Source organism: Rattus norvegicus, chromosome 1 (genome assembly GCF_036323735.1).
Source record: "Rattus norvegicus strain BN/NHsdMcwi chromosome 1, GRCr8, whole genome shotgun sequence".
Classification (NCBI taxonomy): Eukaryota; Metazoa; Chordata; class Mammalia; order Rodentia; family Muridae; genus Rattus; species Rattus norvegicus.
Genome location: NC_086019.1, coordinates 207807808 through 207829835, shown reverse-complemented (window position 1 = coordinate 207829835; position 22028 = coordinate 207807808). Strand labels below are relative to the sequence as shown.

Below are 22028 nucleotides of genomic sequence, written 5' to 3'. Positions count from 1 at the left end.
AGCCTACAGAACTCCAAATAGATTGGACCAGAAAAGAAACTCCTCCCATCACATAATACTCAAAACACCAAACGCACAAAATAAAGAAAGAATATTAAAAGCAGTAAGGGAAAAAGGTCAAGTAACATATAAAGGCAGACCTATCAGAACCACACCAGACTTTTCGCCAGAAACTATGAAAGCCAGAAGATCCTGGACAGATGTCATACAGACCCTAAGAGAACACAAATGCCAGCCCAGGTTACTGTATCCTGCAAAACTCTCAATTAACATAGATGGAAAAACCAAGATATTCCATGACAAAACCAAATTTACACAATATCTTTCTACAAATCCAGCACTACAAAGGATAATAAATGGTAAAGCCCAACATAAGGAGGCAAGCTATACCCTAGAAGAAACAAGAAACTAATCATCTTGGCAACAAAACAAAGAGAAGAAAAGCACACAAACATAACCTCATATCCAAATATGAATATAACAGGAAGCAATAATCACTATTCCCTAATATCTCTCAACATCAATGGCCTCAACTCCCCAATAAAAAGACATAGATTAACAAACTGGATATGCAACGAGGACCCTGCATTCTGCTGCCTACAGGAAACACACCTCAGAGACAAAGACAGACACTACCTCAAAGTGAAAGGCTGGAAAACAACTTTCCAAGCAAATGGTCAGAAGAAGCAAGCTGGAGTAGCCATTCTAATATCAAATAAAATCAATTTTCAACTAAAAGTCATCAAAAAAGATAAGGAAGGACACTTCATATTCAACAAAGGAAAAATCCACCAAGATGAACTCTCAATCCTAAATATCTATGCCCCACATACAAGGGCACCTACATACGTAAAAGAAACCTTACTAAAGCTCAAAACACACATTGCACCTCACACAATAATAGTAGGAGATTTCAACACCCCACTCTCATCAATGGACAGATAATGGAAACAGAAATTAAACAGAGACGTAGACAGACTAAGAGAAGTCATGAGCCAAATGGACTTAACAGATATTTATAGAACATTCTATCCTAAAGCAAAAGGATATACCTTCTCAGCTCCTCGTGGTACTTTCTCCAAAATTGACCATATAATTGGTCAAAAAACGTGCCTCAACAGGTACAGAAAGATAGAAATAATCCCATGCGTGCTATCAGACCACCACGGCCTAAAACTGGTCTTCAATAACAATAAGGGAAGAATGCCCACATATACGTGGAAATTGAACAATGCTCTACTCAATGGTAACCTGGTCAAGGAAGAAATAAAGAAAGAAATTAAAAACTTTTTAGAATTTAATGAAAATGAAGGTACAACATACCCAAACTTATGGGACACAATGAAAGCTGTGCTAAGAGGAAAACTCATAGCGCTGAGTGCCTGCAGAAAGAAACAGGAAAGAGCATATGTCAGCAGCTTGACAGCACACCTAAAAGCTCTAGAACAAAAAGAAGCAAATACACCCAGGAGGAGTAGAAGGCAGGAAATAATCAAACTCAGAGCTGAAATCAACCAAGTAGAAACAAAAAGGACCATAGAAAGAATCAACAGAACCAAAAGTTGGTTCTTTGAGAAAATCAACAAGATAGATAAACCCTTAGCCAGACTAACGAGAGGACACAGAGAGTGCGTCCAAATTAACAAAATCAGAAACGAAAAGGGAGACATAACTACAGATTCAGAGGAAATTCAAAAAATCATCAGATCTTACTATAAAAGCTTATATTCAACAAAACTTGAAAATCTTCAGGAAATGGACAATTTCCTAGACAGATACCAGGTATCGAAGTTAAATCAGGAACAGATAAACCAGTTAAACAACCCCATAACTCCTAAGGAAATAGAAGCAGTCATTAAAGGTCTCCCAACCAAAAAGAGCCCAGGTCCAGAGGGGTTTAGTGCAGAATTCTATCAAACCTTCATAGAAGACCTCATACCAATATTATCCAAACTATTCCACAAAATTGAAACAGATGGAGCACTACCGAATTCCTTCTATGAAGCCACAATTACTCTTATACCTAAACCACACAAAGACACAACAAAGAAAGAGAACTTCAGATCAATTTCCCTTATGAATATCGACGCAAAAATACTCAACAAAATTCTGGCAAACCGAATTGAAGAGCACATCAAAACAATCATCCACCATGATCAAGTAGGCTTCATCCCAGGCATGCAGGGATGGTTTAATATACGGAAAACCATCAACGTGATCCATTATATAAACAAACTGAAAGAACAGAACCACATGATCATTTCATTAGATGCTGAGAAAGCATTTGACAAAATTCAGCACCCCTTCATGATAAAAGTCCTGGAAAGAATAGGAATTCAAGGCCCATACCTAAACATAGTAAAAGCCATATACAGCAAACCAGTTGCTAATATTAAACTAAATGGAGAGAAACTTGAAGCAATCCCACTAAAATCAGGGACTAGACAAGGCTGCCCACTCTCTCCCTACTTATTCAATATAGTTCTTGAAGTTCTAGCCAGAGCAATCAGACAACAAAAGGAGATCAAGGGGATACAGATCGGAAAAGAAGAGGTCAAAATATCACTATTTGCAGATGATATGATAGTATATTTAAGTGATCCCAAAAGGTCCACCAGAGAACTGCTAAAGCTGATAAACAACTTCAGCAAAGTGGCTGGGTATAAAATTAACTCAAATAAATCAGTTGCCTTCCTCTATACAAAAGAGAAACAAGCCGAGAAAGAAACTAGGGAAACGACACCCTTCATAATAGACCCAAATAATAGAAAGTACCTCGGTGTGACTTTAACCAAGCAAGTAAAAGATCTGTACAATAAGAACTTCAAGACACTGAGGAAAGAAATTGAAGAAGACCTTAGAAGATGGAAAGATCTCCCATGCTCATGGATTGGCAGGATTAATATAGTAAAAATGGCCATTTTACCAAAAGCAATCTACAGATTCAATGCAATCCCCATCAAAATACCAATCCAATTCTTCAAAGAGTTAGACAGAACAATTTGCAAATTCATCTGGAATAACAAAAAACCCAGGATAGCTAAAGCTATCCTCAACAATAAAAGGACTTCAGGGGGAATCACTATCCCTGAACTCAAGCAGTATTACAGAGCAATAGTGATAAAAACTGCATGGTATTGGTACAGAGACAGACAGATAGACCAATGGAATAGAATTGAAGACCCAGAAATGAACCCACACACCTATGGTCACTTGATTTTTGACAAAGGAGCCAAAACCATCCAATGGAAAAAAGATAGCATTTTCAGCAAATGGTGCTGGTTCAACTGGAGGTCAACATGTAGAAGAATGCAGATCGATCCATGCTTATCACCCTGTACAAAGCTTAAGTCCGAGTGGATCAAGGACCTCCACATCAAACCAGACACACTCAAACTAATAGAAGAAAAACTAGGGAAGCATCTGGAACACATGGGCACTGGAAAAAATTTCCTGAACAAAACACCAATGGCTTATGCTCTAAGATCAAGAATCGACAAATGGGATCTCATAAAACTGCAAAGCTTCTGTAAGGCAAAGAACACTGTGGTTAGGACAAAACGGCAACCAACAGATTGGGAAAAGATCTTTACCAATCCTACAACAGATAGAGGCCTTATATCCAAAATATACAAAGAACTCAAGAAGTTAGACCGCAGGGGAACAAATAACCCTATTAAAAAATGGGGTTCAGAGCTAAACAAAGAATTCACAGCTGAGGAATGCCGAATGGCTGAGAAACACCTAAAGAAATGTTCAACATCTTTAGTCATAAGGGAAATGCAAATCAAAACAACCCTGAGATTTCACCTCACACCAGTGAGAATGGCTAAGATCAAAAACTCAGGGGACAGCAGATGCTGGCGAGGATGTGGAGAAAGAGGAACACTCCTCCATTGTTGGTGGGATTGCAGACTGGTAAAACCATTCTGGAAATCAGTCTGGAGGTTCCTCAGAAAATTGGACATTGAACTGCCTGAGGATCCAGCTATACCTCTCTTGGGCATATTCCCGAAAGATACCTCAACATATAAAAGAGACACGTGCTCCACTATGTTCATTGCAGCCTTATAATAGCCAGAAACTGGAAAGAACCCAGATGCCCTTCAACAGAGGAATGGATACAGAAAATGTGGTACATCTACACAATGGAATATTACTCAGCTATCAAAAACAACGAGTTTATGAAATTCGTAGGCAAATGGTTGGAACTGGAAAATATCATCCTGAGTGAGCTAACCCAATCACAGAAAGACATACATGGTATGCACTCATTGATAAGTGGCTATTAGCCCAAATGCTTGAATTACCCTAGATCCCTAGAACAAATGAAACTCAAGACGGATGATCAAAATGTGAATGCTTCACTCCTTCTTTAAATGAGGAAAAAGAATACCCTTGGCAGGGAAGGGAGAGGCAAAGATTAAAACAGAGACTGAAGGAACACCCATTCAGAGCCTGCCGCACATGTGGCCCATACATATACAGCCACCCAATTAGACAAGATGGATGAAGCAAAGAAGTGCAGACCGACAGGAGCCGGATGTAGATCGCTCCTGAGAGACACAGCCAGAATACAGCAAATACAGAGGCGAATGCCAGCAGCAAACCACTGAACTGAGAATAGGTCCCTCATTGAAGGAATCAGAGAAAGAACTGGAAGAGCTTGAAGGGGCTCGAGACCCCATATGTACAACAATGTCAAGCAACCAGAGCTTCCAGGGTCTAAGCCACTACCTAAAGACTATACATGGACTGACCCTGGACTCTGACCCCATAGGTAGCAATGAATATCCTAGTAAGAGCACCAGTGGAAGGGGAAGCCCTGGGTCCTGCTAAGACTGAACCCCCAGTGAACTAGACTATGGGGGGGAGGGCGGCAATGGGGGGAGGGTTGGGAGGGGAACACCCATAAGGAAGGGGAGGGGGGAGGGGGATGTTTGCCCGGAAACCGCGAAAGGGAATAACACTCGAAATGTATATAAGAAATACTCAAGTTAATAAAAAAAAAAAAAAAGAGGCCATCTGGGAATCAAGGAGAGAGATTTTAAGAGAAAAGCATCCTGCTGGCACTCCAATGTCAGTCTTGTGGGCCCCTGCTTTTTGAGAAACATCTTGATTCAGCATTTGTTTTTGACAACCCTGGCAAACGAAGTTTGTGAATTCACCGCATAGAAAAATAGCCTGAACACTGGGAAGTGAGTTTAAGAAAGACTTTTAGAAAACTAGCTTAAACCTAAAGCAAAATATATTTCAAGCAACTAAGACTATCATGGTGTAGGCCTACAATTGGGGATGAAGGAGAGAAGGCCTACAAGGGAGGATGAAGTTGTAGTGGTGTGACTGTAAGAAAATCAAGGTGCAGAAAAGCATGCATGATGTGGCTTCCGCGCGTTTCAGAACAACAACAAGGCTTCTTTGTGATATGTGCGTCATGTTTCACTGTGTATTGTATGAACATCAGGAAAATATTAGAGAATAAAATCATTGTTTATCAATCTAGGCAACAAGAGTGTAAGTAAATATATAACATAAAGAAAAAGATCCTATATAAGTATATGTGTGTATGTACGTATGTATATATGAGTCTATATGTACAGTCAACTGTAAATCTAAGACCATAACTAGGTAATATAATTTTTAAGAGAAAAGTATCCCTCCCCCCCACCAAGATTTATGGCATGAGAAATAAAATAGAAGATGATGGAGCCCAGAGTTGTCTGATAGAAGAGAATAAGTCTGGCGTTGATACAACATGGAGTCAAATTAGAGGAGACAGACACCAGTTTCCATTGTATGCAGGGTAGAGACGAACATCCTCACATTTGTTCACTGTGGTAATCCTTGCAGTAGGCAAGTAGACTTTTCTCACCATTGTTTTAAAATTATATTTTACTTAATTTTTTACGTGTCCCTGTGTGTACACACACGCATATGTGTGCGAATACATATGTGCTGCTCTGTGTGTGTGTGCGTGCATCAGAGAACAACTTATAGTAACCATTTTCCTCCTCTTAGCATATGGGTGAAGGGAATTGGTTCCAGGTCATCAGTCTTGACAGAAAGCGTCTTTGCCCAATGAGCTGGCCCCAAAGTTAGAAACTCGATTTCCCTGATGTGTTATAGAAGCATCGAAAGTGTATGAATCAGGGTCATATGATAATAAATGGTGGGAAAGGGCTGTGGCCTCAAAAAGCATGAGTGTAGCCCGAATGCTATGAATTTGCCTACGTTTTCAAAGAGCATAGCTGTAAAGGAATGATTTAATTTCATTATTTCAAAAATACTTAGATGTATTAAGTTGGGGTGAAGTGAATAGAGGGGGAAAAAGACCCAACTAATTAAATAAATAAGTAAATATAAATGGATGTATAATCCATCGTCATGTATTTTATCTGTTTATACAAACAAACCTGAGCCCCTCAAATAAAGAAGGTGTGTTTTTACTTAGGTATGTGAAACAGGTCATATCCCAAGTTACAAATTACAAATTACAAAAGTCTTATTTTTAGACTTTGATCTGCAAAGGAGCTCTTTTAAGAAAACTGGAGCTTTCACAGACTGCATCCTTTCACTGTAATCCTATTAAACAAGAAATAAATAACAGTGATAAAAATTTATTGCTTAAAAATTAAGCAAACATTTAAAAAGAACTCTAGATTAAAGAGAAAAAATGAAACACAAAAATTATCAAAAAAGGCAATGAAATGGGTCATATTTCATACTAAGCCCTACATATCACAGCTAAAGCTGTGATCAGAGGAAAATTTATAGCTCTTCAAATGTCTCTTGGTAAAGGGACTTTAAATTAGTGAACTAAATATTACCCTTAATTAAGTTTAAAAAGAAAACACATAAATTAAAGATAATTAGGAAGATGGAATTAATAGATATTGTGACTCAAGATGACTAAGAAGAAAACAAATATAGACAAAGGTAATTTTCTGATAAGATAATAAACATAATATTTTAATAATTAACAGAATAGCTAAATTACTCACTCATGAACTTGACTAAGAAAAAAGCAAAACTATAAAGGCACAGGCAAGAAAAATTTATAGAAAAGAGCATAAACTACTGAAAGAAAATTAGCTGCTACCAAGTGTCAACACAGTTGAAATGCTTCAGGAAATTACATAGCAATGAATAAATTATCCCTTAAAGCATGCACTAAACTAATTTGGAATACATTACCACAGAAAAGACTAAAAGCAATTACGATTTTGTATTAGGTCCAGATGGTTATGCAATTTTGTTCTGTGCAAATTTAAAAGATTTTACATTTATTGTATGTGCGTGTGCGTGTGAGCGCATGTGCATGCAGGGTGGTGGTGGGTGCACATCACAGCATGTGCGTGGGGGCCAAAAGAGAACATGTAGGAATTAGTTCTTTTTCCAACATGTAGATCCCAGTTATCAAACTCAGGTCATCAGGCTTGGCAGTAGGTATCTTTACTCACTGAACTATCCTGCCAGCCACTTTAAAGAGACCATAGTTCTGATGTTTTCAACTGTTTTAGAACACAAGCAGACAGATCCATGACACCATTCACAAAGGCATGGTGGAACCTGTCATACTCTGCTGAGCCAAGAGATTCTGTAACTTGTGGGATCAGATATCAGGGCTGTCCTTCACACTGCAGGGGGGAAGGGGAAGCCGTTCTCATAGTTTTAATGACTGATAGATCCTCATCGAATAAGCAGACCTTCATTAGATGGATATATTAGCAATTCACATTGTTTTGCTACATAGCAATCATAGCCATCAGTATCTCCAGGCAAATGTACATTATCAATTCATAGAAGAGTTGAAAATTGTGTACAGTTTTACTTTAGAAATCCACTGACATTGGATCCATTTTTTTCTTCCAACATCAGTGACTAGGGCTGTTTCCCTATATACACACCCATGATGTATTATTGGTGTCTAACTTAATCGAAGAAACAACCCTTGCTTGTATTTGCACTCTATCGTAAGTGAACCAGTCTGGCATCTTTTTTACCCTGGAATCAGTAGCATTTCCTTTTTTTTTAAGTCTCTCATCTTCTCACTATAAAGAGCTTTGAAAAAATAGATGAAAATAATTCACTCTGTGCCTACAATATGGGTGGCAACTCCACCCCCACCCCCCAGATTACTGCTTAAATTTTATTTTTGGTGGTTTTTTTTTTTTTGCGCTGTGCAAATTTTATATATTCTATTACTGGCTTTGCTGAGGTACAGCTGGAATATAATAAAAGGCACGTGTTTAAATTGTAGGATTTGGTAACTTTTGACATGCATTGAAATCACTGCCACAATTAAGGTAATGAGCATATCCAGTGCTCCCAGGAGCTTCCTCTTGCCCTTTTGGACTTCCCCTACCACTGCTCCACCCCTCGGTAATTATTGACCTTTCTGTCACTCTAAGTTAGACTTCATTTTCTAGAGTGCTGTGGTAACAGAAGACGACAGCATAAACTCTTTGTCTGGCTTCTTTCACTCACTGTAATTGCTTGGTGATTCATCCACGTTAGGTGTATCAATAGTTCATTCCTTTGTATTTCTGAGTAGTATTCCATTGCGGGGGAAATCTCTGTTCAAATGTTGACTGGACTTGGAATGTTTTGAGAGAGAGAGAGAGAGAGAGAGAGAGAGAGAGAGAGAGAGAGAGAGAGAGAGAGGACACAGAAGAGAGGGAGAGAGGGAGAGAAGAGAGGGAGAGAGGGGGAGAGGGAGAGAGACCATTAAACAACTGTTTTCCAGTGTTCCTGAATCACTGTGACCACGACATGACATACAACTGTCTTTCATGTCCTCACCAATACCTGGTCAGTCTCCTCAATTTTAGGCAGTTAGTAGTTATGGAGTAGAGTCTACCTTTGTGCATTTCTCCACTAACTAATGATGCTGGGCATTGCCTTGAATGCTTCGCTGTATGTCTTCCTTGCCATGTAGTATTGGTTTAATCGATTTATCCACTTGTGCAATGTGTTACTTGTCTTAGTTTTCAGTTTAAAGTATCCATCGCATATTCTAAATAGAAGTTCTTTATTAAGTATCAGGTATCTGATTTTAAAATATTTTGAGGTTTGGGATAGTGACTCAGTTGGGCAACAATGCTTGATGTGCAAACGTGGAAACTGGTGTTCAAATCCCCAGCATCTACACTATGGCATGATGCACATAACTGTAACCCTAGCATTGGGGATGGATGGGCAGATTCTGGGAGCTTTCTGACCTGCCAGTCTGACTGAAACACTGAACTTCCAATTCAGTGAGAGGTTGCTTGAGGAAAAGAAGATAGCCATAAAAAAAGACAGCCATCACTTGTCCTCTGCATGGACATGCACAACTCCACATGCACATGCAGAGCACAAAAGGACAAAGAATACTTTCTTTCAATATCTGTCTTTTTCATTGTAGCTTTCAAAAAGCTTGCTTGAGAAGCCTGGTTGACCAGTTTGTTCCTATTGCTCACATGCTATTAATGCTGAGTCAAAAACAGCCTTAACTATAGTATTGTAAGTTTTAGCCTTTGAATTCAGTTCTATGACCATTTGTTTGAAATGGATATCCAGTTTTTCCATCTTGTCTTCTTCCCACAGAACAAAACAAAACAAAGCATAACCTTCACATGTGGGTTAGAAAACACCTATAATAAATATGAATGTCTATCTGATCCAGTCTCCCCACTACCTACTTACTTTTTATGCTGACATACATTTGGTGTTAATCCTCAAACCTTGTTCATGTTTAAAGTCACTTTGTTATTCTAGGCTATCTGCATGCTGGTCTTTGACTGGCTTTATACTGAATTTAGAAATCAATATTGAACCTAATATGTGAACCTAACATGTATCTATATTTATTTTTCTTGATGTTTCATCAACATAGTTATATAGGTTCAAAAGGAGAGCTCTTTTGTCAGATGCATTTAAATGTTTCACATGTTTAGTGCTACTCAGAGGAGTATTTAAACGTTTTCAATTCTGCATTATGTGTAGTAGAATTTAGAAGTAGAGTTGTCTTTTGCAGAGCTACCATGTATCCACAACTGAACTGAATCCCTATATTCCAGTGGCCAATCTGAAGCATCAGCTTTTCTATACAGATAACCAAGAAATCTACAAATAACTGCCAGTTTCATTTCTTTTCCAACTTGCCGTTTCTTACCTTATTCCAAAGTCAAGCATCTCCAACTTAATGCTAAATAGAAATCTGACCAGGTGTTTGTATTCCTGACTTATGGGGAAAGCAGGTATTTATGCATTGAATATGTTAACTGCAGGGTTTGTCAATAACCTGTTTCAGCCTAAGGAAGCGCCTATTCTTTTTAATACTTTCTAATTAATCTTTGCTAGATTTTTGTCAAGTACGTTCTCTGCGTCTTCTGAAATAAATATGGCTACTTTTTGTCATTTATTATGTTTCATTTTACTAATTGAATTCAAACTAACTTTGTATACCTGAACCCTAATTGATTTTTGGATTTAATGGATTTTTGCTTAAAACTTTTGGATTTGTGTTTACAAATAATATTTATCTACTTTTTCCTTTTTATAATGATTTTGGCTAGGTTTCCTATCAGCGCAATGCTGGTCTTGGAACGTAAAATAATTCCCTCCATTAAAAGAAACTATCTAAATTTTGCTTTTTGTTAGACACATGGCAGGATTCATCAGGAAACAACATGATCCAGGAGTATGCTTCTCATATATGTACGTATGTGTATATGTGTGTGTGCATATGTGTGTATATATATATGTATGCATATATATACTTATATATACATATGTGTGTGTGTGTGTGTGTGTGTGTGTGAGAGAGAGAGAGAGAGAGAGAGAGGGGGGGGGAGGGAGGGGGAATCCATGGTATATAGCTGCCTTACATCTCTCTGCATTTTACCTTTCCCAAGAAATTTTCCATTTCCCCTAAGCTGTAGAATTTAGTAACAAACTGCTGCACAGGATAGTTTTGTGGTTTTAAGACCTGTCATTTGTATGGAGCTGAGTATCTCACTTCTGACACTGACAAGTTGCGACATCACTCTTGCTCTTTGGTCTATCTGGTTAGTCACTTATTGATTTTCCTGGTTAAAAAAAAATCAGCATTGGTTTCATTATTTTTTCCTGTTTTTAGTTTCCTACTCCCCTCGCAAATTCTTATTTTCCTTCGGTCTACCTATTTTGGTTTATTTAGCTGTTTTATAGTTCCCAGTATGAGGCCTTCTCTGAAGTGCTCGCACAGTGCTGTACGGTCCTCTAAGAACTGTTTTAGCAGTGCCCTATAAATGAGAGCATGTTGTGTTTTCACTTTCATTTGATTTAAAACACTCACTGTTCTCTTAGATTTCTTCTCTGACCCTGTGCTATTCAAAGACATGTTCTTTATTTTCCATATATTTCAGAATTTGCCATCTTCTTAATTGATTTTTAATTTAATTCTTTTGTGGTAAAAAAAAACATATGACTTGAGTAACTTTAAGTTTATGAAGTTTTTTCAGAGCTCAGAAATATAGTCTGCCCTGGCATGTGCTCTCTGTGTAGCTGGCAGCCATGTTTATCCTGCTGTTCTCTACCAGCGTTAATTAAGTCAACATGATCCAAAGTATTGTTCAGATCTACATTTCTGTGTCCAACAGTATCATCTCTAATAATAGAGGCATTAAAATCCACAAAGCTACGTATAGATTTTTTTCCTTCTCCCTTTTATTTTCCTGTTCTTAGTTGTAAGTTGCTTTAAGAAACACCAACGCATGGAGCTGGAGAGATGGCTTAGCAGTGAGGAGAGCATAGTGTTCACACAGAGGACTCTAGTTTGGTTCTTAGCACCTACACAGGGTAGCTTACAACTTCTGTGACTCCGGCTCCAGAGGATCTGATACCTCTACTCTATGCAGGCACCTGCATCTGTGTACATATGCCCCCTCCTCAAATTAAAACAGAATAATTAGTCACCGATAATTTAGGTGCTTTACATATATGTTGTAGGATCTGATGTCAATTATTTTCATCATTATTTTTCTAAATAGCCACCAACTGGGGACTTTATTTCTTCTTCAACAGAATAAGTTTAAATGCCAGAAGCAGAATTATTCAAAAGAGTAAAGTACTGAATATATTTCTCACAAGAAAAATTGTAAAGCTCATAGGTCACTTTCCCATCAGATTCAAACTAGTTTGCAGAGTCTGTGCAGCAGGTGAACGCCACAAAATTATTGGCATAAATATTTGCCTAGAAACAACACAAACCAGTTTCAAAAGAATTTAAAATGACAGGCATTAATGCTCATGTCACAGTAAGCAGATAAAAGCAGGATTAAAACTGAGCAGTCAATGTGGACCCAACCCAGGGATGGCAGTCATCAGAGTGGGGGTGCACCCACTCTGTCATCAGGACACTGGCGATAGAAGTGAGAGGCCAGGTGTGAGTGCTGATAAGAACCTGATTCAGAACTTACCCAAGAAGCTATGGCCAACCTTCCTATTGGTCTCACCAGAGCCTACATCCCATCTGTGAGGGAGGTTCTCTAACCCAAAAGTCCTGACCAACTTCCTCAGGACACTGAGGCTGCTGTGAGTCATTTTTGACAACTGAGAGGATTGTTAGAAGTTTCCATTAAGTCCTGGGCTGTACATCTCTGAGGCCCAGAACATAGCTGAAGTGGCACAAAGAGCAGTAGGCCAACTATTATCCTAGTCAGGCCTGGCTCCTCCACCCTGGTGGCTCTGATGCAGCATGGTGAGAAGTCACAGAAGAGCTGCGCTTACCTCTGCAGCTGGCACTGGCCTCACACTTGGGAGGTTCCCCAAGGCTAATCTATAAACCACCTGCCCATAGTAACATGAGTGCCTGTTAGGGATTCCAGGACCTCACTACAGTCAACACGGCCCACAGTACTTAGAAATGAGTTTCTAAATCAGCTGCAGATAACAGTCTCTGGTCCTCACACAGAGAATTAGCTTCTGTGTCTAGCAACAAGTAGACCCTCTATCCTAAAAATCTACTCCCTGCAAGTCCCTGGGCAAGCTTGTGGAAATGGAACACATGCCTTGCATGTACCTCTAGGATCACCTGATAAAAACGGCACTGGAATCAGTCCTGAGGGCTGGTAACAGAGCAGGTGCAGCTGGGCAGAACACATTCAGCCTGGAACAGCTGGCCTGGGACTTAGCCTAGCTGAGTAGTCAACATGTGGAATCTGATGGTCCCTAAAGAAAGGAAGTGAGTCTGGAATCTTCATGAGGCAAAAATCAGTAACTGAGAACCACACCCCCTACCCCCCAGTGTAGAACTAGACCCTATGGAGGCTGCAAAAGAGTAGACTCAAAAGAAACATAAACAAAGCAAATGAAAAAGCCCACACATTGTGGGCAGGGAAATGAAGGAGATTCACTTGTCTTGGTCTATCCTTCCTGGTGTGTAAAACCAAAGGTCCTTGCTTGACAGAGGCCTGCTTCCCAAGACATAAGTCTCTACTCCCAATGCATGGCTCTCTACACAATCCTGTGTAAATTTGAGTCCCCAAAGACCCTGATCGTGTTCCCTGGGCCATCCTGTTTGAGAGTAATGTGCTCTTTACCCCACGAATCTTATAGACAAAAAGCTACTATGAACAAGAGTAATTAGACCACAAGCACTGCAGATGTTGTAATTTTCAATAGATGCTGCAAAAATAAACATGTTCACATAAATTCAAAATTAATAGTTGTGACGTGAAATATGAGAGAGGTACAAGGTGCTAAAACCAAGCTGATTTAAAGCTCCCTGTAAGGATACACAGACATGAGAAAATAGATGGTAATTAAAAGGACTGTCTCAGTGGCTGGGTAAGGCAGTGGACGAGACACACCTGCAGTTAGCAACAACAACAGTATGAATAGCCTGAGAAGGTCATGAGATAGCCAAGGCCAAGCTGAGATGATCCAACAGAAGATTCTAGAAGGGGGGTGGGGGCTTGAAAGATAGTTCAGTCTGTAAATGGCTTGCTTCACCAGGACCTTAGTTTTATCTCCAGAACTGATATAAAAATGTATGGTGTGGTGGCATGTATTTGCAATTCCAGCAATGTGGAAGCAGAGATAACGGGATTCCTGGGGTTCACTGACCGGCAGCCACTCTAGCCTAATTAATGAACTCTAGGCCAATGAGAGAGTCCATCTCCAAGGAGGAGACAATGTTTCTGAGAATGATACCCAAAGTTGTCCTCTGGCCTCCACACATAAGCAGATATATACACCCGGTTTCCGGTAGATATGGTCACCACTTTGCTTGCTTGACAAAAGACATAAGCCCTCAGATTCAAGAGTCAGTAGCACAAACCATGATTTAAAAAAAAAAATCTACCACATTAATATATCACAATTTAGGTAACCTAAATTCAAAGAAGAATTTTCAGAGTCACCAGGAGTGAAAAGGTAGGCCATGAACAAAGAGATGTTCCTATGTATCTTTCTCCCCAACTGAATCATCATCTAGGAGCAAGTACACAATTAAAAAATGCAGTCCAGCTGCAGTTGAATGCTCACCGAGACCATCCCTTGAGGAAGCCTAGACTTCAGGAAGAAGGAGGGCCAGCTAAATGTGCAAGCAAGCCTCAGAGGCTCACCCTGGTAGCAATGTGAACAGCTAATGAGAAGGACAGTGTGAAAAGATAAAATCAAAACACTGGGCAACGCCTCGCAGGAGGGGTGTGTGTGTGTGTGTGTGCATGAGTGTGCATGTGTGTGTGTTTATATGTATGCACACCAGTATATGTATGTGTGTACACATGTGCTTCTGTGTATGTGTATTTGTGTGTGTACATGAGTGTGCATGTGTGTGTGTTTATATGTATGCACACCAGTATATGTATGTGTGTACACATGTGCTTCTGTGTATGTGTATTTGTGTGTGTACATGAGTGTACACATGTATGTGACTGTATGTATGCTCACAAATATATGTGAGTATATGTGTGCATGTGTGCATATATGTATGTGTATTTCTGTGTGTGTCTCTGTGTGTGTGTGTGTGTGTAAGTGGGAGTTTGATAGTACCTAGAACACAACCAGATGTCATGGAGCAAGAGATGGGTCCATGAAACAACAGTCAGTAGCACATTTAAAATACAATCCTGTGGGGGCCATAAATTCACACCCAACCTGGACTGGAGTAGCGTGCATCCAGCGAGCACTTCTGTGACAGCTTTGTGAACTGGAAGTCACAGATGCTGCTTGACACACATTAGCAGACCTACTGCATAGGTGGGAACAATCAAGCCTCACCTACAGTGGTATCTCTGCATATAACATACCCATTCCATCACTGAGCAGTGGCTGCTAGTGTTGGGATGCCCACTAGGCCTACAGTGAGTCCTCAAGATTCCTATGAATAGCAGCAGTAAGTTACTAGGGTCAGGTTCTTTGGGCCTGAACTTGAACAATGGCTTCTCCACCAACTAGGACCCTGGGCGTTTCTCTGCACTTCTTCCTTGAACCTGGATGTCAATCCCTCTTGGATGCTAGTAAGTTGAATGGCATGTGGCTTGAATCCTCCATGAGAGACAATGCTTCTCAGGCCTAGATAGTCCACTGAACCCTCTCTAAGCTGTTAGCATTTGTTTCTGTCCCCACTGTTGTGGTTTGCCTTGGTGTTCTCTCTGAATTTGTAAAATAAAGGCAAGAGCGCTAGATTTGGGCAGAGGGAGGAGTCAGGAGCGAGAGGGGGATTAGATTCAGAGAATAGGGTGAGAGAAGACAGTTGGCGACAGTTGAGCCAGTAGAACCTGAGGAGGGGGGGAAAGGATTGAACAGTTGAGAGCGTTGGGAGAGGAGTAATGAAGATAGGTGGGAAAGGGACTGGTTAAGCACACGATGGGGAACTGAGAAGAGTTAGAGGAGACAGGAGATGGAGAGAGGGGAGAAGCTAGGAGTCGTTGTGGGAGAAGGAGAAACTAAAGCATGGAAGAGTTGATATAGTTGGGAGAGTGAGAATGAAAAAAGTGGGAAAGGGACTGTTTAGACACATGATGGGGAACTGAGAAGAGTTAGAGGAGACAGGAGATGGAGAGAGGGGAGAAGCGAGGAGTCCTTGTGGGAGAAGGAGAAGCTGGAGACCTGGCAAATAAAAGGTGCAAGGTATAGATGGTACTGGGCTTTGTATGTTTAAGTGGGCAATTATATCTTACCAGTTGGATCTAAGATTACTGTGTTATGTGTTCTTTTATGTGAGGGTTTGAATGTAGGAAAGTGTGGGGCTGGGCTGTGTTTCCGCCAAGATATCTAGCAGATATCTGGGGCACTGAGGTGTAGGACCTAGCAGGGTAAAAGACCAAAACATTACCGTTTTACTTTTATATTTCTACAACAACACCCACTAAAGGCACAACAAGATCCTGGCAAGAGTGGTGGGTCTTTGAGGGAGAAGTAGAGTAATTTCTGCTTTTCACAGTGCTTCTTTTAGGGGACACAGACCCATTTTTACTGCAGGGTAGTCTGAGCCCTGATGCTACCACAAAAAGACCCCTTCCCTTCCCTGCTTCCACCAGTCCAATACACCTGCACACATCTCTTAGGAGAACTTAGTAGAGTATCCTATGACACGTGCGTCCTTGGGAGATCTCTGCATGATTCCGAGCCTCTGTTAATCATCTTTAGTTGGGACCAGCACTGCAGCTCACTTATACTCAGCATACACTGACAGGACAGTGTGCAGGTGGATTTTTGCACACCATGAACAGGTGAGTGTCCTCTGCAAGGACAAGATGATGGCTTCATAGTTCTCACACACAGATGAGGTCCAAGTCCTGGTTTGGCCTGGCACTAAAAGTCAGTGTGACTGCTTGGGATCTGCCTCGTGGGAGCAGGCACTCTGGGGCTTTCCCAGTGATGGCATCCCTCCCTCCCCGCCCGGGATTAGCACCTCGTCTCCATGCCAGAGTGCTCAAGATTCCCAAGAGCCTCTTGGGTAAGGAGACTTGGATGTATCAGGTAACCTGTGAAGTAGGGGTTGCCCCAGGTCCTCAGAGAGGCCAGACCAGTGGTTCAGTCTCTAAAATCTGGTCGCTCTGGACTAGGCTGACTTATCTCATTAACAGAAAGAGACGGCACGGTGTGGGAGCATTCCACAAGCAGTGCTGCTTTCTCTGCTCGTGCACCTCATTAACATGCCACAGACATCACTGCGGACTTCATAACACTAAGCAGGCTGAATGGACGGCAGGGACACTGCTGCCCCGTATTCAGAAAACATCGAGTGATGCTTCTCCTGGGCAGGCACAGGGCTGCATCCCTGCCGCCTCTGCTCACGCCCAACCTGCCCATTAGCATTAGCAGAAAGCCCCTATTTGCATTGAGACAATGGTCCTACCCCTGAAGCAGAGCTGCAGGGGCACTGGGCATTTGTTGGCACAATTGCCCTTTGTGCCCGCTCCAGTGGGCAGGCGGGGAGTATATCCCAGGGGCTCATGGAGATGTGGCCAGCCCTGAGCCAAATCCCCATGCCATCTGATGAGGATGTAGCAGCTTGGCGCTCAGTAAAGTGGGGCCCAGACTGGGTTCTGACAGACGGGATGCCTAGGATAGCCTTCAAGAGCACAGAACAGCCATGGCCTCTTTCTTGAACACTTCCCACCCTCCTGCCAAGATGTGGTGGTGGGAACAATGGCGCAGGACACAGATCAGCAGCTCTTGGACAAGCTAGACTTGGTAGGCTGGGGCCCTGATACTTGTCAGAAGATGAGAAACAATGCTGTTGGTCACCGTCTGCGATACCTGAAACTGCCCTTACAACTGCCAATGAGATGGAAGTTTCTGGTGGATCCTGGAACATTCTACTTAGTCACAAAACATTCTGGCAGGTCCTAGGCATTGGGAAGAAGTCTGAGAAGGGAGAGACGCACCTAAATGACAGCAGAGTGGAGGGACAGAGTGTCAACTCAGGAGACACTGCTGCACACACAGTGTTGGTCTCAACCCTTAGTTCCCACTCTACCAAGTGTCCAACATCAGTGCTTCTTTCCTGCCAGGAATAAGACCTGGTCACATGACACATGAGGCTGGGCATGGTTCTTGGTGTCCTGGATACTGAAATGGGATGTCCAATTCCCAACAGGACATTCAAATGATGCCTTCCCATGGAGCCTGGGACTCTTGAAGGTGAGCCAAACAGTTCTGAGTGAGAGGCAAGATTCTGATGGCAGAAACCAGGACCATAGGAACCAGCACTAGGCCCTGAGTTACCTATCATTGCTGGAGCAAGCAAGTAGTTGGGGCAGGGGAGGGGAATAAGCTGAACACAGGTGCCTTTGGCTCAAGCTTCTACCTCTCCCTGGAAAAAGGGCTTTCCCTGACCTCAAGTACCAAGGTCCAACTATCTTTATTTGTGTGCGTGTGTGTGTGTGTGTGTGTGTGTGTGTGTGTGTGTGTGTGTGTATGTGTGTGTGTATGTGTATATGTGTGTGTATGTGTATATGTGTGTATGTGTGTGGTGTGTGTGTGCGTGCGTGCGTGCGTGCATGTGTGTGCTTTCAATCAGGTATCTCCTCCACCCAGGACTGCATCTTAGCAAGAAAGTTAGGAATATTTGCAAGGCCTCTCCTCCCTGCCTTTGGAGGTGTGGTTTCTAGGTTCCCCCAATTCATGAATACTCTGTTCCCTCAGATGAAATGGCATAGCATCTGCATAGAACCTTCTTGTACATCTTCAGGACATCTCCAGATTCTTTAGAAGAGAAACTACTGTGTAATACAGTCTGTAAGCAGATTGAGGCAGAGGATGAAGAACCATGAATGCTGGACCTCTGGACTATTTGCCTCAGCGCACGGTCTTGAGAGGAAATAGCCAGCAGGACAGAGTAAGGGGCTTCCAAGGAGATGCTGAGCAAAAATCATGTGGTGACATGAGTCACATCCCAGGCCTAGCTCACTATATCAATGTGCACACTTTTCAGGGGAAGGAAAAGACCAGAACCATTCAAGTTTGAGTTATAGACAGCTGCTGGAGTCATTCACCCTGAGGCAAGCACTGAGGTTTTCAGAGAGATTTGAGAGCTACAGGAGAAGTCCCTTCTACAGACACCTATGCTGTCTCCCAAGGGTTATGCTATAAACTCAAGGCTGTACACGCCACACCTGGGACCAGGGATGTGAGAATCCCAGACCCACAGAGCCCTGTCTCCTGGGATAATGCTTGGCAGTATGTCATGATAATGGAAACAGCACATGTACCTCCAGAGAAGTCTCTCTGGTAAGGAGACCTTTCACTCCTGCTGTGATCTCCTGATACAGCTCTACTCCAGAGGAAGGGTAGGTAGAGTGCCCTTAGCCTGTCTGCTCTGTAACCGGTGACCCAGAGGCACTTCCAGGAGCGTGTCACATTCTCACTGCATGCCCTGGAAACTATGCTTGACCTCACTGAGTTCCCTTGTCACGTGTGTATTATAGAGCCTCACTGTGGCCTTACAGTGGTAAAACTAACAAGGGCCCAGACACACACACCTTTCACAGGCCTGCCTGCAAGCTTATCACCAGGTCCCATGAGCCTGGCCTCATCCAATCCCTATAGAAGGAAGGATATAGGGATATAGGATGGTGATACTACATACAAACCCAGGACTGCATAAGAAATATGTGTCCATCAAAACACTGAGCCCATGCAACATGCCCTCATGATTTCACCGGCGAGCCTCCGGCCCTCCAGGGCCTGCAGAGGCTTCATCTCTACCACCGTCACCTCTGGGCTTCCCCATCAGTGGGCAATCCTCCAAGAGGACACCATAGCCATTTTTCAAACAAAGACCTTGGGTGCTAACAAGAGAAACCCAGCGAATAGAACACCTATGTCACCTTTCCTCTTGTGGCCAGGTGAGGCCATGCTGACCCTCGACATTCTAAGCCAGTTGAAGGCATCCTCTCAACAGACTGTGTAGTGATTACACCTGGGAAAGACTAGGGAAACATGGCTTCAAAGCCTCCAGAAGCTTCTAGGTCTGAGCTACCTTCCATCTTCCAGTAGCAGAGACCTCAAGCCGTGCTTGGACGTTCAAGGTAGGCAAGTGATTGTGTATGTGCTATAGGGCCTTAGCATACACATATGGGGAGGCCTAGGGACAGGTGACATGGACGCTCCCCCACAGCTAGGCTGACCCTGCTGCAGGGTCAGCACTGAGTGTCCTACCCCTGCACACATGGGAGTTTGCTTACCTGAGCTGTCGTAGCCATCAATGGAGAAATGGTCTGGCCTCCGATCCTCTGGGGGATCACAAGTGATGTGAGGGACATTGAATATCTTCTCTCCAGGACTCAGCCCGTTATCCTTATCCAGCTTGAACTTCTTCTTCTTTACCTAAAAAGTCCACACGAGGAGTGGCAGTTCCTGAGCCCTGTCTGCCAGATCTTTTAACCAACCCCAGAATACCCGTGGAGTCCTGAGTCCAGGCTTGAAATGTGTACCCTTGAGGGAACTTGGGTCAGGGGATTGAGCTCCAGTACCTGCAAACATTGGTGAAATGGGGCTTCAGTGTGCTGGTGCTGCTGGGGGGTGCAGGGGGTTGCTTGGCCCAGTGTGGCCCTCTATGAGCCACAGCCTAAGAAAGGCAGGCAAACAAAAACAAACAAAAACCCAGTACATATGCAAGCATACACCAGGGCAATAGGGCAGAAGGCCAAGGCAGCAAAGTATGTGGTGGGAGATACACTACAGGCACTGGAGCCTCCTTAAAGAGGTCCCAAAGAAAGTGGGGGAGCAAGCTGTGTGAAGCCACTGAGAGGGAGGATCAAGTTCAATTGTCCAATGACAGTTGGATGCTGGGAAGGTTGTCTTTTCAAGGAGGTGAGTGGAAATGGAAGAACCCTAACCTTTTTCTCACAGCTCTAGGCAAATGGCAGGACTTTTGACCACAGTTGCTAGAATTTGACTTTCTGTGGGCTAGAGGTCCAATACCTTCCTATTCTGTCTGCTTTACCCGGTAAGGAAAGCCCAGTACTGGGATCCTCTCATGAGCTTCCTTCCAGCAGCTGATGGAGCTGGCCCCTCCTATTCCAGAAGCTGGCCCCTCCTATTCTCTTTAGACCTATCATATCCTGGTCTTGGCAGTCCAATATGGCTCCAAGGGTGGAGGAAATGAAGTCAACAGGGATGAGGCATGGAATAGACTTCCTCTGACTTCAGAATGATGTTGGCATCCTAATGAGCAGAACACTGAGTGGCAATGCCAGGGTCTCATGTACCAACTCTACAGCTTCCTGACCTGCTCATATGCAGTTCCCATCCTGGTGGCCAGTGAGGCTGCTTACCATGACAGACTTTTTAGGCTTGGGGCTGGGGGAGAGCAAAGTGTGGCTCCGAGCAGGCTTCCGGACATAGATCTTCCAAGTGGATGAGTCAGGATTCTCTGCAGCATAGCACCTCCATGCAGTCTGAAACCAGGCAGGGCAGGGGGTGGGGAAGAGTCATTGGTCCAGCCACTCAGTGGTACCTCTCAAAGAATCTTCAATTCCTCCCCGAGCTCCAGGCCCAGCTTATTCCAAGACCCCTTCCCTGACAAGACTTGGCCCTCTAGAGCTAGGAAGGAGATTGCCTCGTGCATTAACTATCACTCATAGTTCAGATGCTGCCAAGGCCTTTGCCCGTTACCTGAACTGCTCCTAAAGAGGGCCTTGAGTGAGCCCCAGACATACAGAGATGCTCAACTAAGACAGAGTTAGATAACCAGACTTTACCCAGAGAAGGACAGTGGAAGGGGGCTGCCCAAGTCTTTGTGAGTACCAGCATGGTGTGGAGGAGTCAAGCCCCAGGGACCAGTGGGGTGGTGAGGCCTCCCAGGATTTCAAGTGCTAGCCTGTGGCTATGAGGAGTCTCTGATGACTACAGATGAAACTCTTGGCCAACATACTAGAGTGAAACCCCATCCCCACAGCCATCACAGCAAGATGACCCAGGGAAGACACTAAAGGGGCCTGAAGGAGCCAAGTGGGCAAGAGAGGGGAAGGAACAGACACCAAAGCCTCTTATGGGGACATATCCTGGTGGCTTTGTCACTATAAGCCCTATGCCCATGAGAAAGT

The 22028-nt window shown here is 42.8% G+C and overlaps 1 protein-coding gene across 7 annotated transcripts in view; it reads right to left on the bottom strand.

The window, feature by feature from the left end:
* Kcnq1 (potassium voltage-gated channel subfamily Q member 1) overlaps positions 1–22028 on the bottom strand; it is a 332940-nt gene that overhangs the window by 224238 nt on the left and 86674 nt on the right. For 5 of the 7 annotated variants that reach the window (XM_039092713.2, XM_039092702.2, XM_039092705.2 and 2 more), the window contains 2 exons: positions 21258–21380; positions 20166–20307 (listed from right to left, as the gene is read on the bottom strand). In XM_039092713.2, coding sequence (XP_038948641.1) covers positions 20166–20307; positions 21258–21380 — 265 coding nt within the window. Of the gene's footprint in view, positions 1–8453; positions 8597–20165; positions 20308–21257; positions 21381–22028 lie in introns of those variants that run through there. The other 2 variants (XM_039092725.2, XM_039092720.2) reach the window with 2 other exon arrangements.